This window comes from Panthera onca, chromosome B4 (genome assembly GCF_046562875.1).
Source record: "Panthera onca isolate mPanOnc1 chromosome B4, mPanOnc1 haplotype 2, whole genome shotgun sequence".
Taxonomy (NCBI): domain Eukaryota; kingdom Metazoa; phylum Chordata; class Mammalia; order Carnivora; family Felidae; genus Panthera; species Panthera onca.
Genome location: NC_138345.1, coordinates 141,466,538 through 141,483,929, shown reverse-complemented (window position 1 = coordinate 141,483,929; position 17,392 = coordinate 141,466,538). Strand labels below are relative to the sequence as shown.

At 54.5% G+C, this 17,392-nt stretch overlaps 1 protein-coding gene across 5 annotated transcripts in view; it reads right to left on the bottom strand.

Annotated features, from left to right (window-relative positions):
- Positions 1–15,067, bottom strand: part of SHANK3 (SH3 and multiple ankyrin repeat domains 3) — a 53,101-nt gene extending 38,034 nt beyond the window's left edge. For 2 of the 5 annotated variants that reach the window (XM_078449226.2, XM_078449225.2), the window contains exons 1-11: positions 14,805–15,056; positions 12,940–13,622; positions 12,345–12,548; positions 11,447–11,518; positions 9,272–9,380; positions 9,045–9,196; positions 8,782–8,949; positions 8,494–8,610; positions 8,014–8,091; positions 6,983–7,049; positions 976–1,249 (exon numbers count right to left, since the gene is read on the bottom strand). In XM_078449226.2, the coding sequence (XP_078305352.1) occupies positions 976–1,249; positions 6,983–7,049; positions 8,014–8,091; positions 8,494–8,610; positions 8,782–8,949; positions 9,045–9,196; positions 9,272–9,380; positions 11,447–11,518; positions 12,345–12,548; positions 12,940–13,239 (1,541 nt within the window). In that variant the 5' untranslated portion in view covers positions 13,240–13,622; positions 14,805–15,056. Of the gene's footprint in view, positions 1–975; positions 1,250–6,982; positions 7,050–8,013; positions 8,092–8,493; positions 8,611–8,781; positions 8,950–9,044; positions 9,197–9,271; positions 9,381–11,446; positions 11,519–12,344; positions 12,549–12,939; positions 13,623–14,804 lie in introns of all 5 variants that reach the window. The other 3 variants (XM_078449223.2, XM_078449222.2, XM_078449224.2) reach the window with 3 other exon arrangements.
- Positions 15,068–17,392: the final 2,325 nt, after the last annotated feature.

Sequence of the window (17,392 nt, the reverse complement as noted above, 5' to 3'; positions counted from 1 at the left end):
ATCTTGAAAACAAAGTGCTGTTTATGTAACTCATTGAACAGTGTCTCCTAAGCACCTCCTATGTGACTGGCTCTGGGGAAGCTGTAAGAGGACGGCTCCTGCCCTCGAAGTGCTGGGAAGAGAGATGCCTTAACCAGCAGTGGCTGGACATGCTGTGGGTCAGGGGATCCCAGTAGGGACCCATCACCTGCCCAGGTTCTGGAAGGCTTCCCAAAGGAAACCACTGTGTGGAATTAGTTCTACCTTACCGATGAGAAACCTAAGCATGGAGTGGTTAGCTGTCACCCAGTCAACTGATGCCAGGTCTACAACTGTCCATCTATAGAGCCAGTGCCCACCAAAGCCGGTGGGGCTTCAGCCCAGGCTTCTTCCTCTAAGTGCCAGAGATACCAAAACCCCCACCACCACCACCCCCACACCCTCCCCCCCCCCCCCACATATCCCTGCTTCTCAGGGTCCCAGTGCTAATGGCAAGGGGCAAAGAGTAGAAGCAGAGTCTTGTGGTTATATAGGGCTGGAGGGGTGGGGGAAAGACAAAGACTCCCCCTTGGAGACAGGGATAGGGATCACTCATAGGCTTCAAGCCCTCAAGGAGATAAAACTCCATTCCCTGACCCCTAACCCCACACCACCCAGCCCTGCCTCATCTCAGCCTTTGCCCTCCTAGCACTGCAAGAAACTTTGTAAAGCACAGAGCTGGCCAAACCCTCTCCTTCCAACATGCTCCCGGAACTCTGTTCAGAGCAAGTCCAGATCCAACCAGATCAGCGTGGACAGGGCCTCACCTTCTTCCGCTCCCCATCCGGGAGGCCCATCTGGGGGCCCGCAAGCCCCCCACCCCAAGCCTCAGCCCATCACTGTAGAGGTGCCAGGCACCACTAGGCCTCTCCCTGCCTCTCCATGCTGGTTCCTCCTGCTTGGGTCCCAGCACCCCACCCACCCAGACCCTGCCAGGGCCTCCCAGACCCCTCCTACCTGATCTTGCTCTGGCTGCCCCTGCCTGCTGTGGGGCCACCGATGTCATTCTCTTGGTCACCATCCCGATCCCGGTCTTTCTCCTCCTGCAGCCGCTGGAGCAGCAGCTGATGGGGGAGGCTTCGCAGAGAAGGTCCAGGAGAAGCTGCCGGCTGCACCTCACCCTTCAGGTTGATGTCACTGGCTGAGCGCTGCAGGGGCCGAGGGGAGGCCAGGCCACTGGGGCCAGCCAACCGCCGCCGCTTTGCATAACTGGGGGTTTCCCTGAATGGTACTGGAGTGGGGGGTGGGGGGCACAGATGAGACTCTGGGCAACCAGATAGGGTGACCAACACCCTGGTTTGCTTTCCAGATTTTAAAACTAAAATCCTATGTCCCAGGAACTGCCTCAGTCCTGGGCAGCCAGGACTGTTGGCCAGCCTATGACTGAAGCTACCATTAGGGATCACATCCCAAACTGCCTCTAACTCTAGCTTCAGGGCTAGAAGCCTGTTCTTCCTGTCAGCCAAACGAGGTCCTGAGTGTGCTCAGACCTGCTCTTGGAACTGCCCATTTCGCAGGCTTCAGCAGAGACAGAACAGGCCACATATGATAAATCTCACTACACTACTGCTATACTGGACCATCTATAGGTGACTCTAACAAGGAAAACCGTAAAAGATGTTCTAGACAAGGGGTTGGCAAACTTCTGTAAAGAATCAGATAGTAACTATTTCAGACTTTGCAAGCCATATAGTCTCTGTCCCAAGGACTCAACATTGCCACTCTAGCACAAAAACAGCCACAAACAATATATAAGCAAATGGGTGTGGCTGAGTTCCAATAAAACTTTATTTAAAAAGCAGATGGTGATTTTTAAAAACATGATCCAACTATATGCTATTTACAAAAGAATCACTTTGGACCCAAAGACACAAGTAGGTTTAAGTAAAAGGATAAAGGAAGATATTTCATGTAAATAGTAACTAAGCGAGCTAAGTTGCTACATTTATATCAGACAAAACAGACTTAAAGATAAAAAGTGTTACAAGGACGGAGGACATTGCATATAGACAAAAGAGTGTCAATTCATCAAATAGATTAACAATTATTAACATATATGTGCCAAACAACAGAGCATCAAAATATATGAAATAAACATTAACACATTTGGAGAAATAGACAGTTCTATAATAATATTTAAGACTTTCAACACCCCACTTTCAATAATGTATAGAACAATCTATCAGTAAGGACAATCAATAAGGACATAGAAGACTTGAACCAATTAGACCTAACAGATATGTGTTTAGAACACTACAGAAAACAAGAGCAGAATATACATTATTCTCAAGTGCACATGCAACATTCTCCGGCATAGACTACATGTTGGGCCACAAAACAAGTCTCAATAAATTTTAAACAACTGAAATCACATAAAGTATCTTATCCAATCACAATGGGATGAAGCTAGAATTCAAGAAAAACAATAACAAAAAAAAAACGGAAAAACTCACAAATATGTAATAAACAACACACTCTTAGTTAGAAAACTCAGAGTTAGAAAACACTCTGAGAAAATGAAAGCAAAAACATAAAACATCAAAACTTTTGGGATGCAGCAAAAGCCGTGCCAACAAGGAAATTCATAGCTGTGGACGTCTATATCAAAAAAGGATAAAAGTCTCAAATCAATAACCTAAGTGCACATCTTAAGGAACTAGAAAAAGAGGAGCAAACAAAACCCAAATCTAGCAGAGGAAGGAAATATAAGGATAGACAAAGATAAATGAAAAAGAGAACAGAAATGTAGAGAGAATCAATGAAAACAAAAGTTGTTTCTTTGAAAATATCAACAAAACTGACAAACCTATAGCTAGACTGGCATAGAGAAAAAAGAGAAGAGGGACATAATCAACTAAAATCAGAAGTGAAACTGTGGCACTGCTACCGATCTTACAGAATTTAAAAGGATTAAAAAAGAATACTATGAACAATTGTATGTCAACAAATTAAATAACTTATATGAGATGAACATATGTCTAGAAAAACCGAGATTACCAAAACTGACTCAAGAAGTAGAAAATCTAAACAGACCTATAACAAGCAAGGAGATGGATCCACAATCACTAATCCTGCAACAAAGAAAATTCCAGCATCAAACAGCTTCACTGGTGAATTCTACCAAACACTTAAAGAAGTATTAACACCCATCCTTCTCAAGCTCTTCCAAAAACTAGAAGAGGAAAGAAAACTTCCTAACTTGTTCTGTGAGCAATTAAAAAATAAGCAAAGGACTTGACAAGTCTCCAAAGAAAATGTACAAATGGCTAATAAACACATGAAAAGATGCTCGACATCACTAGCCATTAGGGAAATGCAAATCAAAACCACAATGAGATACTACTTCACCCTGACTAGAGTGGCCATAATTTAAAAAAAAAAAAAAAAAAAAAAAACTGACGATTACAAGTGTTAGCAAAGATTTGAAGACTTTGGAATTCTCGTATGTTGCTGGTAGGAATGTAAAATGATGAAAAACAATTTGGTAGTCTCTCAAAAAGTTAAATATAGAATTATCATATGGCCCAGCAATTCCCTCCTAACTTTAAACCCCCAAATAACTGAAAACAGATATTCAAACATATTTCACACATGTTCACAGCAGCAATGTTCATGATAGCTGAAAGGTACAAACAACCCAAGTGTCCTGCTGGAGGATGCATGGATAATCAAAATTTTATAAATATAAATGATGGAATATTATTCAGCCATAAAAAAGAACGAAGTAGTGATACATCCTACAATATGGATGAAGCTTGAAAACAAGCTAAGTGAAAGAGGCCAAAAACCAAGAGTCACATATTATATGATCCTATTTATATGAAATATCTAGAATAGGTCAATCTGTAAAGACAGAGTGTGTGTTAAAGGTTGACAGGGACTAAAAGAGAAGAGAATGTGGAATAATTAATGTATACTCGGTTTCCTTTTCAGGGTGATGAAAATGTTTTGAAATTCAATAGATCTGGTTGTATAACACTGTGAATATATTAAATACCACTGAATAATTCCACTTAAAATAATTAATTTTATGTTGTGTGAATTCAACTTTAAATGAAATTTAAATCCTCAATTTTAAAGCCTCAATTTAAAAACAAAACAAACAAACAAAAAAGCAGACTGTGGGCTGAATTTAGCTTGCAAGGTCTCATCGGCCAAGCCCTGTTCTAGACTCCCGTTACCAAAGTGTGGGCAACAAACCCTCAGCCTCACCTCAGAGCTGAAACTCATTGGAAATGCAGACTCTGAGGCTCCGCCCAGACCCAATGAGTCAAAATGTACATTTAACAAGATCCCTGGTGGGGTGCCTGGGTGGCTCAGTCAGTTGAGCATCAGACTTCGGCTCAGGTCATGATCTCAGTTCACGAGTTTGAGCCCTGCGTCCCCGCGTCAGACTCCGTGCTGACAGCTCAGGGCCCCCCACTTCCTCCCCCCACCCACCATCAGATTCTGTGTCTCCCTCTCTCTCTCTGCCCCTCTCCGCATCTGTGTCTGTCTCTCAAAGTACATAAACATTAAAAAAAAAAAATTTAACGAGATTCCTGGCTATAGCATTAGAAGCACTTCCCTCAGGCACTATGGGACAGCAAGTCAGTGAGACCTGCCCTTGAAAGCATGTATGGGAGAGATGGAGGGGAGAATGTGGACCCTCAGTTGGCCTGAGGTGACAGAGGTGAGGAGGCAGAGGTGACTGCTCCCAGACCTATCAGTCTAAGGGCTAGAGGCCTGCCAATAGGCTTCAGTGTGTCGCGTCCCTTGAAGGGTAACAGGACCCAGCCTACCAGACCCTCCACTAGGGCTCCTTTCCTGAGAAGAAAAAGGAGGGTGGATAGGCAGAGCCTTCCTCCAGCTCTTCTGTATGCAGACCCACCCAGGGTCCCCAAGCTGGGGTGAGACATGGCCACTTGTGAGTGTCACTGAGGGAGTGTCCTTGGAGTGAAGGTGTGCAGAGGGAGTAGGAGTGACAAGGACAAACCCCTGGATTGCCCAGGTCCAAAGACAGGTTCTGCCCTTAACCAACTCTGTAAAAACAGACTAATAATAATCACTTGTTGAGGGGTTGTTGAGAGAGTGGCCTAAGATAACAAAGCTTATAGCAAATACTAATGGATATATTACCTGTAACTCAAGGATATCCGGCTATGCCATTTGAGCATACATGTGATGCCTGAGCAGGTTAGGGTACGTGGCCAGCAAAGCCAGTGCCCACACAGGGACTAACAGGTATGGCTGCCTGCTCTGTACATCAGCTCAGCAACAGTGTGCCCAACGCAAAGCAGGTGATCGCACTCTGGGCCAGCCAGACAGTAAATCGTAGTAACGGTGACCCTAGGGGCCCTAGCATCTCTGTCCACATCAGGAAAATGAGAGGCAGCTGGAGCCTTCCTCTCTCTTGGTCAGGACCAGACACCCCCCTCCCTCTAGTCAGATGGACCAAGGCCACCTGCCAGAGTCGACACACAGAATCAAATCCCACAGGAGGTCAGAGATAGGAAGGGTATGCAAATAACCATATTTTACTTAAGAAAAACTGAGGCACAGAGGCCTTACTTAGTAGCTCTCCCATGGTCAATCACGAGAATATGAAAGGATCCCCATGTCCACAAACCACAGTTCTCCCAGGCTAACAACTACCTCCAAAACACTTACCAGTCCCAGCCAGACTATAACTGAGCCCTCACTCTGCCTGTTGTCCCCAATTCAAACCTCAGAGCTCATCGGGGTTCTCTCCCCACCAGAACCTGGACCCAAATTCTCCACCACGTCATCAGCCCAGCCGTTTCTCCAACAAGCGCCTACTGATGCTCGCTGCACTGAGCTTCTGCAGCTGCTGAGTCCACCCCTCCCCTCTTAGAGACTTGGTCCATCATCATGGTCCCCTGGCCTGCCTGGGACATGACAGGCTCATAACCAAGCCTCATTTGAGAAGGTCTTTTCAGGGAAGACACTACAGAAGGAAGAATTCTTAAACACGAATTTGACCTTAATCTTAACCCCAGTCCAAATTCAACCCCAGCCCCGACTGTAACCTCACAATAGAACCAAGGCCAACCCTAGCCTTTTGCTGTCCAACGTCACTTATAATTTTTTTTTTTAAATGAGGACACTGCACCCATCGCAAAAAGGGGAGCTTGGGAGTCTGTGTTCCACAGAGAACCATGGGAGGGAAAACCTGGTCCACCCAGGACAAAGGGAGCCGAGAAGGGAGCCCCTCTGTGGCCAGGTAGCTGGAGGGGTGGCCTTTCCAGAGGGGAGGCCTACCCTCTCCCATAGCCCCAGCCACTTCACACAGGATAGAGCAGGCAGGATTCTAAGGACAGGTCCCAGAGCGGCTCCACACCCATCACATGGGAGTGGGTGGGGACCTCCCTGAGGCTCCAGTGTGATGGCCCTGCCCATACTTCTGCCACCGGTGGCATCTCCTGGTTTTCCTACTGAGACCATGAGTCAGGCATATACTGGGATCTCCTTGGCATACTGGTTCAGAACTCAGCACATCCCCACCACTGTGTTTTGTTTTCTTTACGTGATCTTGTCATATTGAAGCATGCCATGGGCCACTTAAACTGCCTCTTAATCCAGGCACCAATGACACACTGAGGGTCAATGACTGAGATCCACTGCCCCATGTCCCCTGCTGGCCCTTTGTACGACCTCACAGGAGAAGAATCTTGACCCTAACTTCAACCCCACTCTCAACCTAAATCGATCCCTAAACCCAGCAGTGTCCCCAACCTAACCATACTCTCGACTCTTATTCAGACCCTTTGTCCACTCTACACAGGCCCCTCCCTCAGCACAGTCCCCACACCTCAGGACCACTGACCAAAGTAGAGCCGGGAGGAAGAGGTTCAGGGTATGAAGGGCTCCCCTGTACCATCCCCACTGACCCCTGTACCTGTGGGAGCCCCAACAACCCCCACAAATCCACATCCAACAGGGACCTGGGTTGAGCAGAACTCACCAACATCCGAGTCTTTGTGGGTCTTGATGACCTCTGCGAGCTCAAAGTTCCCTGCGATGATGGCCACCTGAGGAGGGAGGGCGAGGGGGGGCTCAGGGATGCCAAACCTGCCCCCCTCGGCCCCTGTGCATTCTGCCTGGGCTGCTGTGTGGGATCTTCCTTGGTTGGGGTCCCCAGGCTCAGACTGTGGCCCCTGTCTAACCCACCACCCTATTCTGCCTAGGACTGAGAGGTTTCCTGGGACATGAAACTTTCAGAGCTAAAACTAGGACAGTCCGGGCCTACAGGTCACCCCAGTGATCCTCATCATGGCCCCTCCGCACACACCAGTGCACAAGTGTCAGCCATGGCCTCACACCTGCTACCCTCCGTCTTCTGTTCCCCCTCCCCTGCATCTAGTCACCTAACAGGCCCTTCCAGACTCCTTCAAACCTACCAGGTTCTTCTGCTACTGCATCTGCCCCCTGACTTGATGCCCAGGGAGGACCTACTTGTTCTCCTCACATCTCTGACAAGACCTCTGAAGGCCCTCACATTCGCTGAGAAGAGAATCCCAGCTCTCTCCATGGTCCAAAAGTCTCCCCCACCCACAAACTCCAGGTCATACAGAGACCCACCCATGTGGTCATCCCAGTGCCAAGAACCAAACCCAACTGGAGAAGGGGCTCAGAAACATCACCTGAATTAAGTCAGGGACTGGAACCAATCCTCTCACCCCTGGTTTGGCCTCTGTACCCTGCCTGTTTCTGGCAGGTCAAGCCCACACTGGTTTTCCCCTGACCCCAGAGCCCTATGACCCTCCTCTCTCCCTGGAAGGAAGACAAGGAAACCAACCACAGTGAAGCCCTCCCCCCACCGTGAACTGGGCACTGCACTGGCCCACCCTCTTCCTCTACCTCACCCTGGGCCAATCCTGGAGTGAGAGCTCTGCTATTGCCTTACAGGGGAAGAACCAAGGCCCAGAGAGATCAAGTCACGCAGAGACAGACACCCAGCGGTCAGCCTCATGTTCCTATAAATCACTCTTGTACCTGGAAGGCTGTCTGGCTATTGTAATTGCGGACATCCTTGTTAGCTCCACGGAAAAGTAGGACTCGAGCACAGCTTTCCTGTTGGGAGGGCCGGAGTGGGGGTCACAACCGGGCAGCTGGAGGGGTGGGGTCAGGATACAACAGCATGCACACACACCAGGGCACAGCGGGGGTGCAGGGCACATACACCCACACCTCCACGTCCCGTGCACATGCGCATAGCATAGGCATTGGCAGATCAGGTACACACGACACACACAAGTCCACTTGACCCAGAAAGCCCGGATGTACACAACTCACACATGTGACTTGTTTGTTTGGGAACAGATGTGCACACATAGGCCTACGAGGCCACAGCTCACGGCAGGACACAGGACATGCACTCAGGAAGTAGGACACGGGACCCAACACGCGTCCACACGTAAGCACTGTACCGGGGCACCTGTATACACACATGCACGTATACACATGTAGTCACACCTGGTTATAGAGGGCACAGATGTGCAGCGCTGTGTTTCCTGAGGCGTTCTGAGCCCCCATGTCAGCTCCATAGAACAGCAGGTGTTCCAGGTGCTGCACGTGCCCAAAGCGGCAGGCCTGGGGGATGAGGGAGGTGCTGTTGGGTCCCCGAACAGAGCAACAGAGAGGACCCTCAATCCTACAGATAGGGCCGGGAAACCCCCCTCCCCACTCCCTGACGGAGCCGGGAGCTTCACCCTTACCCCCAGACAGAGGCAGACACTCCCCACCTTCACACTCCCTGCCTACCTGATGGATCTCCTGCCAGCCGTTCTCATCAGTGGTCCCCAGCTGAGCATGGTCGTGAAGGAGCAGCTCGCAGCAGAGGGCATCCCCGCCCCCCAGGGCACTGTGGTACAAGGGCGTCAGGCCGCGGCTGTCCTTGTAGTCAGGCGAAGCGCCCAGGTCCAGCAGAGTCTGAGGGCAAGGAGCCTCAGCATTCATGCGGGGCCCAGCTTCCTCCCCCTGCTGGGCCACGTGCCCCTCCAGGCCAGGGCCCCACCCACACTGACCGTCAGAGCTGCGGCATTCCGCTGGCGTGTGGCACAGTGCACGGCAGTGAGCCCATCGCGGGTGCGGAAATCCAAGTGAGCACCACCGTTCCTCAACACCTTCAGCAGGTCCGTGGCGTTGTCCAGCTGGGCTGCAAGGCTCAGAGGACACTCTGGGTTCAAGGGACAGATGAAGATTAAGGCCCCAACCATTCCAAGGCCATGCCCCTTCCTGCTCTGCTTCTTACCTCCTGAGTCAGGATCGTGGAAATTGGGGTCCAGCCCCTTGTCCAGTAAGCGGGCTACCTTGTCCGTGCTGTGCAGCTGGACGTAGTCCATGAACTTCTTCAGGTTTGCCTGGAACACGCAGCCATCCCAGTCAGCCCGGCCCCACAGCTACTATCTTCTGTCACCCACCTTCCACCAGGAGGCCTCAGGCCACCTGTGGAGCATCTACTGCCCCATGCCCCCAGTCTGACCTGTCACCCTACATCATGACCTTGTCGCCCCTCATACCACCTCAAGCCCTACACCCCCACCATGGCCCTTCCCAGCTCAACCAGGCCCTCCTGCTGCTTGAGGTCCCTCCCTGCACCCCACACCCACTGCAATGATTAGTCTCAGCCCACCCGGCCCCTCATCAAGGCCACGTTGCCCTGGCCATGCCCCCCTGAGAGTTCCCTACCCCAACCTCACCCCTGGCTCCTCCCCCCAGCCCTGGTGCCCCAACCTGCCCAGCCCGGAACAGCCCAAGGCTCCCAGGCAGGAGCTACCCTCACCACAGCCCATGTCCCTGTCACCCCCAAGTCCCCATCACCCCCAAGGTAGCCTGCTCCTTCTTCCTCATGAGATCACGCAAAGGCAGACCGCCGCCCCAGAGGCCCTTCCCCACCCATAAGCGGCCCCTCCTGTGACATGACTTTGACTGCCTTTCATTCATTCACCTAGTCATGCATCAATTCACTCAGCAAAATTCACTCATCAAAAGCCCCACTGAGGCCTGTGCTACAGATGCTGCACGCACAAGGCATGGCGCCCTGGCTGGAGGCGCCAGGTCTTCTAAAAACAATCAGGGTACATCATAAATGGGAGAGGACACCATGGGAACCAAGGTGGGTCTGGACAATGACACAGGAGGAAAGGTGCTCCTGACAGGGGAGAGACCTCAGCCAGGCCCGGGGTGGATGGTATGATGGTGGGGGGTGGTCAGAGGCCAGGCAGGTAGAAGTACGGGCCTGGGGCAAGGAGTTGAAACTCGCTCTAAAAACAAGTGGGACTCACCGGAGGCCAATAGTCACCAATGTCCTAGGGGTTGCTTGGGACAGTTTTAGAGGAGAGGTAACCACTTTGGGAGGAACCCAGAGCGACAGGGTCACACTGGGGTGAGTGGAGAGAGAGGGAGACCTTTCCACCACAGTCTCTGCCCAGCCGGAGTCATGGCCCCTGACCCCTGTGTGCCCCAGGGGCAGCAGAGAGACCTGGCATGGAGGCCCCAGGGTCACAGAGGGGTCCTTGGGACGCAGGGGTGATAGTGCTCAGATCCTTCTCCTAGAAGGAGACAGGCTCCAGAGATTGTCAATGAAGTGTCCAGAAAGCAAATGTCCGCTGGTCACTGGAGCCTGAGGTGGGAGCTGAGAGAGTCGGCCTGTGGGTAGGGGCTGCGGCACCCACACTGCCTCTCCTACATTCAGAGAAGGCAGTGAGGTGCCCCTCAGAGAATATTCAGGGTCAGGCCTACCTAGCAATGGTGCCCAGCAAGTGTGCCTAGGCACAGGGACCCAGAGTCAAACAGACCTGGGTTCAGCCCCAGCTTCACTGTCTGCACACCTGTGAGCAAGTCACTTCACTTCTCTGGGACTCCGTATCTTCATCTGGGAAGTGGGATAATAATAGTCCCTCCCAGGAGAAAATCAATGAGATGCCCAATTATTAGTGCCCAGCACTGGGCGACCACTAAGTGCTAGGCCCCTTGTTCTCCCCATCCCCTCCCGGTTCCCCTAAATGAGAACATTGGTTGGTGCTTGTTCATTTTCACCCCGCCCAGGCTCCCACCAAGACACCATGCCCTGTCATATCCCACCACCACCACCCCGCAGGAGCCCACCAGAGGGGTCAGCCAGAATCTGATCTGACTTGAGCCCATCACCAGACCACCCACACAACAGCTGCACCCAGCCCTCCAGCAGCCCCAGCACATGCTGTGGACCCCTGACACAGGAGAAAACAGACTGAGGCAAGCTAGAGAGACTGTGCTCAGCCCCCAGCCAGGGTGGAGGGTGCTAGGAGCAGAAGGAGGGCTCTCGAGAATTGTTAAAGGACATTTTCAATATCACGAAATCCAGCCAAGGCTGGGGTGAAGAGAACACTGCTCGTGGGGGTCAGGAGGTAACTCTGGAGTCCCTTCTCTGTGACTGCCTCCTTACCTTTGTGTGAAGCTTTGCAAACTGCTTATCATCGATGAGGTTCTGGGCATAAACTCGCCTCTTGTATCGAAACTGCTCAGGTGAAAAAAAAAGGCAGAGAAAAGGCACTCACCTGGGCTGAGTGAGCAAATGCACCAACAAAACCAAGCCCTGCTTACTCACCCTGCCAGCCACACAAAGCTCATGCTGCCAGTGACACAGAGCCAACCCCAAGTTCAGATGGGATGAATGCCTGCTGTCCTGCACCACCCTTTGCCTCTCATTCCCATCCCCAGGATCCCCTGGAAAATCCCGCTCCTCTTCCAAGACCTGATTCCAGGCTTACCTTCCTAGATATGTCCTCTCTGAGGAGAACAAACCCTATTTCCCTGTGACACCAAAAAGGCCAAGCCACTTCGTGCTCAGCCACCATAATGCATATTTTAATGTTCATGGCACTTGCCACCACCGCCCCAAACTACAAGCCTGTGTCCCCATGCCTGACGGTGCATACAATATCCTTTCCATTATGACCAGGTCTGCCTTCAGAGACCCCCCCCCTGGAAGGGGAGGGGGCAGACGTGCGTACAGGTAACGCTCCGGCTCACTCTACACACCGCTCTGCACACTCACACCCCACTCTGCAGAACCACGGTGTGCCCCCGACGCACAGATGCTGACTGCACACCACACACAAGGCTCGCACCTCACACGCTACACACACCACACTGCGCACCGCACACACACTGCACGTACCGCTCACTGCGCTGGCCACACACAGCCTCCCACCCCCGCCCCGCACACACACACCGCTCCACACTAACTCTTCCCGTCCGCGTCCGTCGCTACCGTGCCCTTCGCTGCTCCTGCCACGGAACCCTGTGGTGGTGCCCTGCGCGCGCCCCTGCCCGCCGCTCACCTCCAGGTAGGGCAGGGGCGTGTCCAGGTTGGGCGGGTACTCCTGCAAGAGCCGCTCCTCGTCCAGGAACTTGCCTGCGCGGCCCCGGGAGGGCGGCTGGAAGAGCCCGTAGTTGAGCGCGTCCTGGAGGCTGTGGTTGAGGGCGCAGAGCACGCGTTGCTTGGCGGCCCACACGGGGGCGGCCGGGTCCAGGCGCAGGCACTTCTGCAGCGGAGCGAGCTCGTGAGCGCGGCCCGGCCCGACCCCGCGCAGAGCACCGGGTCCCGGGAGCCCCCCCGACCCCCCCCCCACCCCAACTCCCCCCCACCCCCCACGCAGGAGTCCCGGGCTCCCGAGCCCAAGCCGCGGACCCCGCGCCTCCGCGGCCGGCGGGCGAGGACCCGCCCCGAGGGCGGTGCTTCCCCGGGACCCGCCCCCGCCCGACCGGTGGGGAGGGTCTCCGCGGAGGCGGCGGGGGAGGGGTGAGTAGCCGCGGGCCTGGGGTCTCCCGCGCCCGCCTCGGAGCGCGCGGTGGGGGAGTGGGGTGGGTGTAAAGGGGGGGGGGGGCTGGGCGAGGACGGCGGGGGCGCTACCGGGACGGGGCGGTGGGGCTTACCGTCTGCTGCAGGTCCGGGATGCCGACGCGCACGACCACGGCGCTGGCCCCGGGGCCGTCCATCCCCGCGCCCGTGCCCGCGCCCCGGCCGGGGCCCGGGAGGCTCGCGGCCGGGAGCGGAGCGCACGGGGCCTCCGCGCGGCTCCCCGGCCCCCCCTTCCCCCCCGCCGGAGCCCCGTCGGCCGCGCTACGCGGGAGGGGACCGGGGGGGGCCGGGGCCGGGGCCGGCGCGGGGGACAGCTGCGCCGAGGGCTCCGCAGGGGCGGCGGCGGCGGCGGCGGCGGCGCGGCTCAGCTGCATCGGCCCCGGCTCCGCGCGGCGCCTGCCTTCCCCGGGGGCGGGGGCGGCGGGGGGAGGGGGCCTGAGCCGGGAGGGAAGCGGGGGTGGCTAGGGGGCTGCGCCGGAGGCGGGGGCCGGGAGGGCTCGGGGCCAGTCGGGGACCGGGGGCGAGGGGGACAGTGCCGGTCCTGGGGTGAGGTGGGAGGGGTCGTGCGGAGGGCCTGGGCCGCCCCACAGGGCGGGGGCCCTGGGGGCTGCTCGCTGGCGGGGGGGGGGGGGGGGCGGGAAATCCTAGGCCTCGGCGTGGGGGGAGTGGCTGAACCGCGAGGGCCGCGCCGCCCTTCGGCTGCGGGCGAGCATCCGCGGACCACCGAAGAAGATTCGGAGAGGAGGGGGTCCTGAAGCTGGGGTGGGGTCCGCGTTGGGCACAAGGACCAGAGACGAGGCAGGAAAGGGAGAGAAAAAACGGGAGAATTAATTTCCGGGGGTGGCAGCGTCCCCCCCATTCTACCGACCTCTCCACCCCACTCAAGGCCCGGGGGAGACGGTGACCAGCCTTGCCCCAGGCTTGGGGGGTTAGACGGAGGAGACATCGGGGCCAGGGAGGGACCAAGGGCTCTTCCATGGTCGGAGCCAATTAACCCTCCGACTTAACCCTTACGACCACGCTGAACAGTGTTCAGCGCGGCTTCCCGCATCCCCAGCCGAGTTTGGGGAGTTCGCTCCGGACTCCGAGGCCGCCTTTCCTCCTCCCCACTCTCCAGGCCCCCTGGTCTGCCTAGATCCAATGCCTGTCGCCCCCTCCCCGTCACCTTAGCGACGACAGGATGGGGGCGCGACCTATGAGGACAGGCTTAGGGGAGGGGGCGCTACTAGTCTCCACCTGCGACGGGAAAGTGAATTTTAGTTTTACACGTTGTCGTGGCAACGCGGGAGGGGGTGATGAGTGGGCGGAGAAGAGGGGAGCGCAGTCAAGAAACTAGCTCAGGCACCACCGCCCCATTGGAGCATGGCACCCCCCCAACACTGATAAGCCTCCCAAAACTACCCCAGTGCTGCAAAACCTGTGCCCCCAAGACCCCCGAGAGCAAAGAGCAGCCCCTAAATGTAGAAATATCCCTGATCTCCGGAGAAACAGCTCCTGATTCCATAGAACTCCCCAACATGCCTTGGCCATGCCCCCAAAGAGCAGGCCCTGACCCCCATAGCCGAACTGTTCACCCTTTCACTGAACAGACTTGATTATGTTCACAGAACAACCAAACATGGGCATACCCTCTGTTCCCTGGTGGAAAGAGACCCTGCCCGCACCCCACCACCCCCCACCAGCCTCTCCAAACCTTCTCCAAGAACAACAGCCTTAGATCCCCTGAGCCTCCCAGGAATAAACTTGAATGAACCCCCCCCCCCCACACACACACACACACACACACAGAAAACCTCCCTACTCCTCCCCACCACAACTTGGAAACCTCCTGACCCCACAGGAGCAGTGCATGGCACCCCTCCAAGAACAGACCCCCTCTTTACAGAGCCACCTTAACCACTGTCTCCCACCACAAAGCCCCCTCCCCACCAATACCCACCTCTCTGCCCCCAGAACAGTCTCTGATCAAGCCAGAGCAAGGCCTTCTTCCCCAGGACAAGCCTTGGCTCTCTCCTCTTCCATCTACTACCCCTTTAGGAAAAATCTCTGCCTCCCTGGACTCCCCACTGACCCCACAGAGCAGGATCCAGCGCTGTCTGTGGGTCGGTCCTGCTTTCTCCTCAAGCCTGGGCGGACCCACGCTGCCCGGAAGTGTGGCCCCAGGATGCCCAGACCTCCCACCCCCCTGTCCAGGCTCTTCCCAAGGCCACTGGTCTGGCCTGAGTGCTAGAGCTGATGGTCCCCTGGGGGCTGGGGGCAGGATGGGAGGGCTGGGGAAAGGGGGGAGCAGGAAGGGGCCGTCAGAAGCCTACTTTTTATCTTCAGGAAGCACCTTGGGAAGCGCGAGGGTTGGATTTCCTGTGGCCCAGCCCTGGAGAGAGGAAACTAATGCTTCCCAGCCCCTCTCCTGTCTCCACTATCTTCCTGCCCCACCCCACCCCCCACCACCAAGCAATCCAGGCCCACAATTCCTGCCCACCCTGCCCTCCCCAGCCCTCCCACCACAACCCCCACCTGCCCTCACTCCTGCTCCCAGCCTTTCATCCTGCTGTGGCTGGCTGCTAGGCCATGAACATGCTCAGCAGAGCCCTTAGTTCTGGGTGGATGAAGGAAGGAGCCCAAGAGGAGCAGCCCCAGACCTCTGTACTGGCCCTGCCACCATGCCCACCCAACCTGGACTTCACAGGAGCCCCTCCCAGGCCTCCCTCTACCAACCTACTGCCCAGGGTGAGTCCCACTCTAGTCCTGCACCATGGCCATCAAACCTTTGGGGAGAAAACCTCATATCTGCTGATCAGCAACCAACAGATTTATGGTCTCCAGGCTCGGCTGGGCCTGGCACTGCCCGGGAGATACCAGAGCCTTGCTCAGTTCTGTGCTGGTTCCACAAAGTGCCTGGCACTTAGGGTGGGCACAAAGTGAATGAATTCCAAGCCTGCACATCCCCCCAGCTCTGCCACCACCCCAGCAAACAGCAAAAATAACAATACCCAGAAGCACGTTACCCACATTATGTCCTTCCATCCCCGCAACATGATGGGTTTATCGAGAAGGAAGGCAAAGGACAGTGGGTGTCTTTGCCCTTCATTTCGTTGAGAATAAAAGAACCAGGCCCCTCACCACCTCCCCTAGACTCCCGAGCAGCCCGGGGTTCCACCTGACTCCACCTCTCAGGCAGGGCCACCCTTTGCCTGCCACTGCCCCCCCTCCACAGCCCAGCCGAGCCCCTCTGCGCGCCTATGTCTGTCCTTGAAGGTGAGGGGTCACCAGGCCTATGGCCCTCTGCTTCCCACTCCTTCCATCCAGACCAAGATTCCAGAAAGATATTTTTCCCACATTCTCCCACCACACATATTCAGATGCAAAACAGGCCTCATAAGGCCTGGGGGAATTCATGTAGGCAAAGTGCCTGGACCAATGCCTGGCACGGGGCAGACTCACTCTGGTATGGGCCCCTGCCCACAACCATGCCGCCTCCCGTCCCCCACTTCCACCACACATGCTCCCATCACCACACATGATGCCTCCCAAACATCAATCATCTGTCACCTCTGACTTGAAACTCCAAACCCTGACATTCTTAAGCCCCCTCCAGCATTGGTGGTCCACAGCTTCCTGGCCTTTGGGGTAGGCTCCTCTCCTGACAAAGTTTTTTTGCCTCCTTTCAGCTCGGCTGTGCCCCTCCCTCCTTTTGCACTCCTGGCGCCCGCTTCCAAATCCCAACCCTGCCCTCCTGTGGGGCCCTCTCCCAGCTCCCCAGACTCCCCCTTGGTTTCCATGACAACTTGGTGGGGTGTTCTGTTCATAGCCCTCCACTGACTGCCCTTCTCTTCGGTGTACCCTCCTTCCCCTCACTGCTGCGCCCCTTCCTCTGAGCTACTCTTTCTTCCGCAGCACCTCTTCTAACATACTCCTTCCTGTTTAGTGTCTGTCTTGCCCTATGAGAACATAGGCTCCTGTGGTTCACTGGTGTGTCCACAGCCCTGGAATAGTGCCTGGTGCCCCACAGATGTGCAGCGTATATCTGCCGAGTGGAGAAATAAAAGCTTCAACCCACAGGCTCTTCACACCCACCTTTCTGTTTTCACATCAGACCCTCTCCCAGACTCCAGCACAGGACACATGAGGCAGGAGCCCCTGAATGTTGAGTTGACTGTAAAACTGTCTGGATCTGGTGTATTTTTTGTGGGTAGGTTTTTTATTGCTTCTAGTTATTTAATGTCTATCAGTATATTTAGGTTCCATTTCATCCTGAGTCTGATTTGTTCACTTTAATTTCTGGGAATACAAGCTATTTCTAAAGAATCAGTTGTTTTTTTTTTTTTATTTTGCTAATCATCTCTATTTTCTATTTTGTTTTATTCTGTTATATTTCTCTACTTTTTTATTGTGTTATGACTCTTTCCAATTTTTGAGTGGATATTTAACTCAACATTTAGTCTCTCTCTTTTCTCACAATAAGCATGTAAGGTTGTCCATTTCCAAGTGCCGCTTTAGTTATGTCCCTTAAGTCTTGATAAGTAGTAT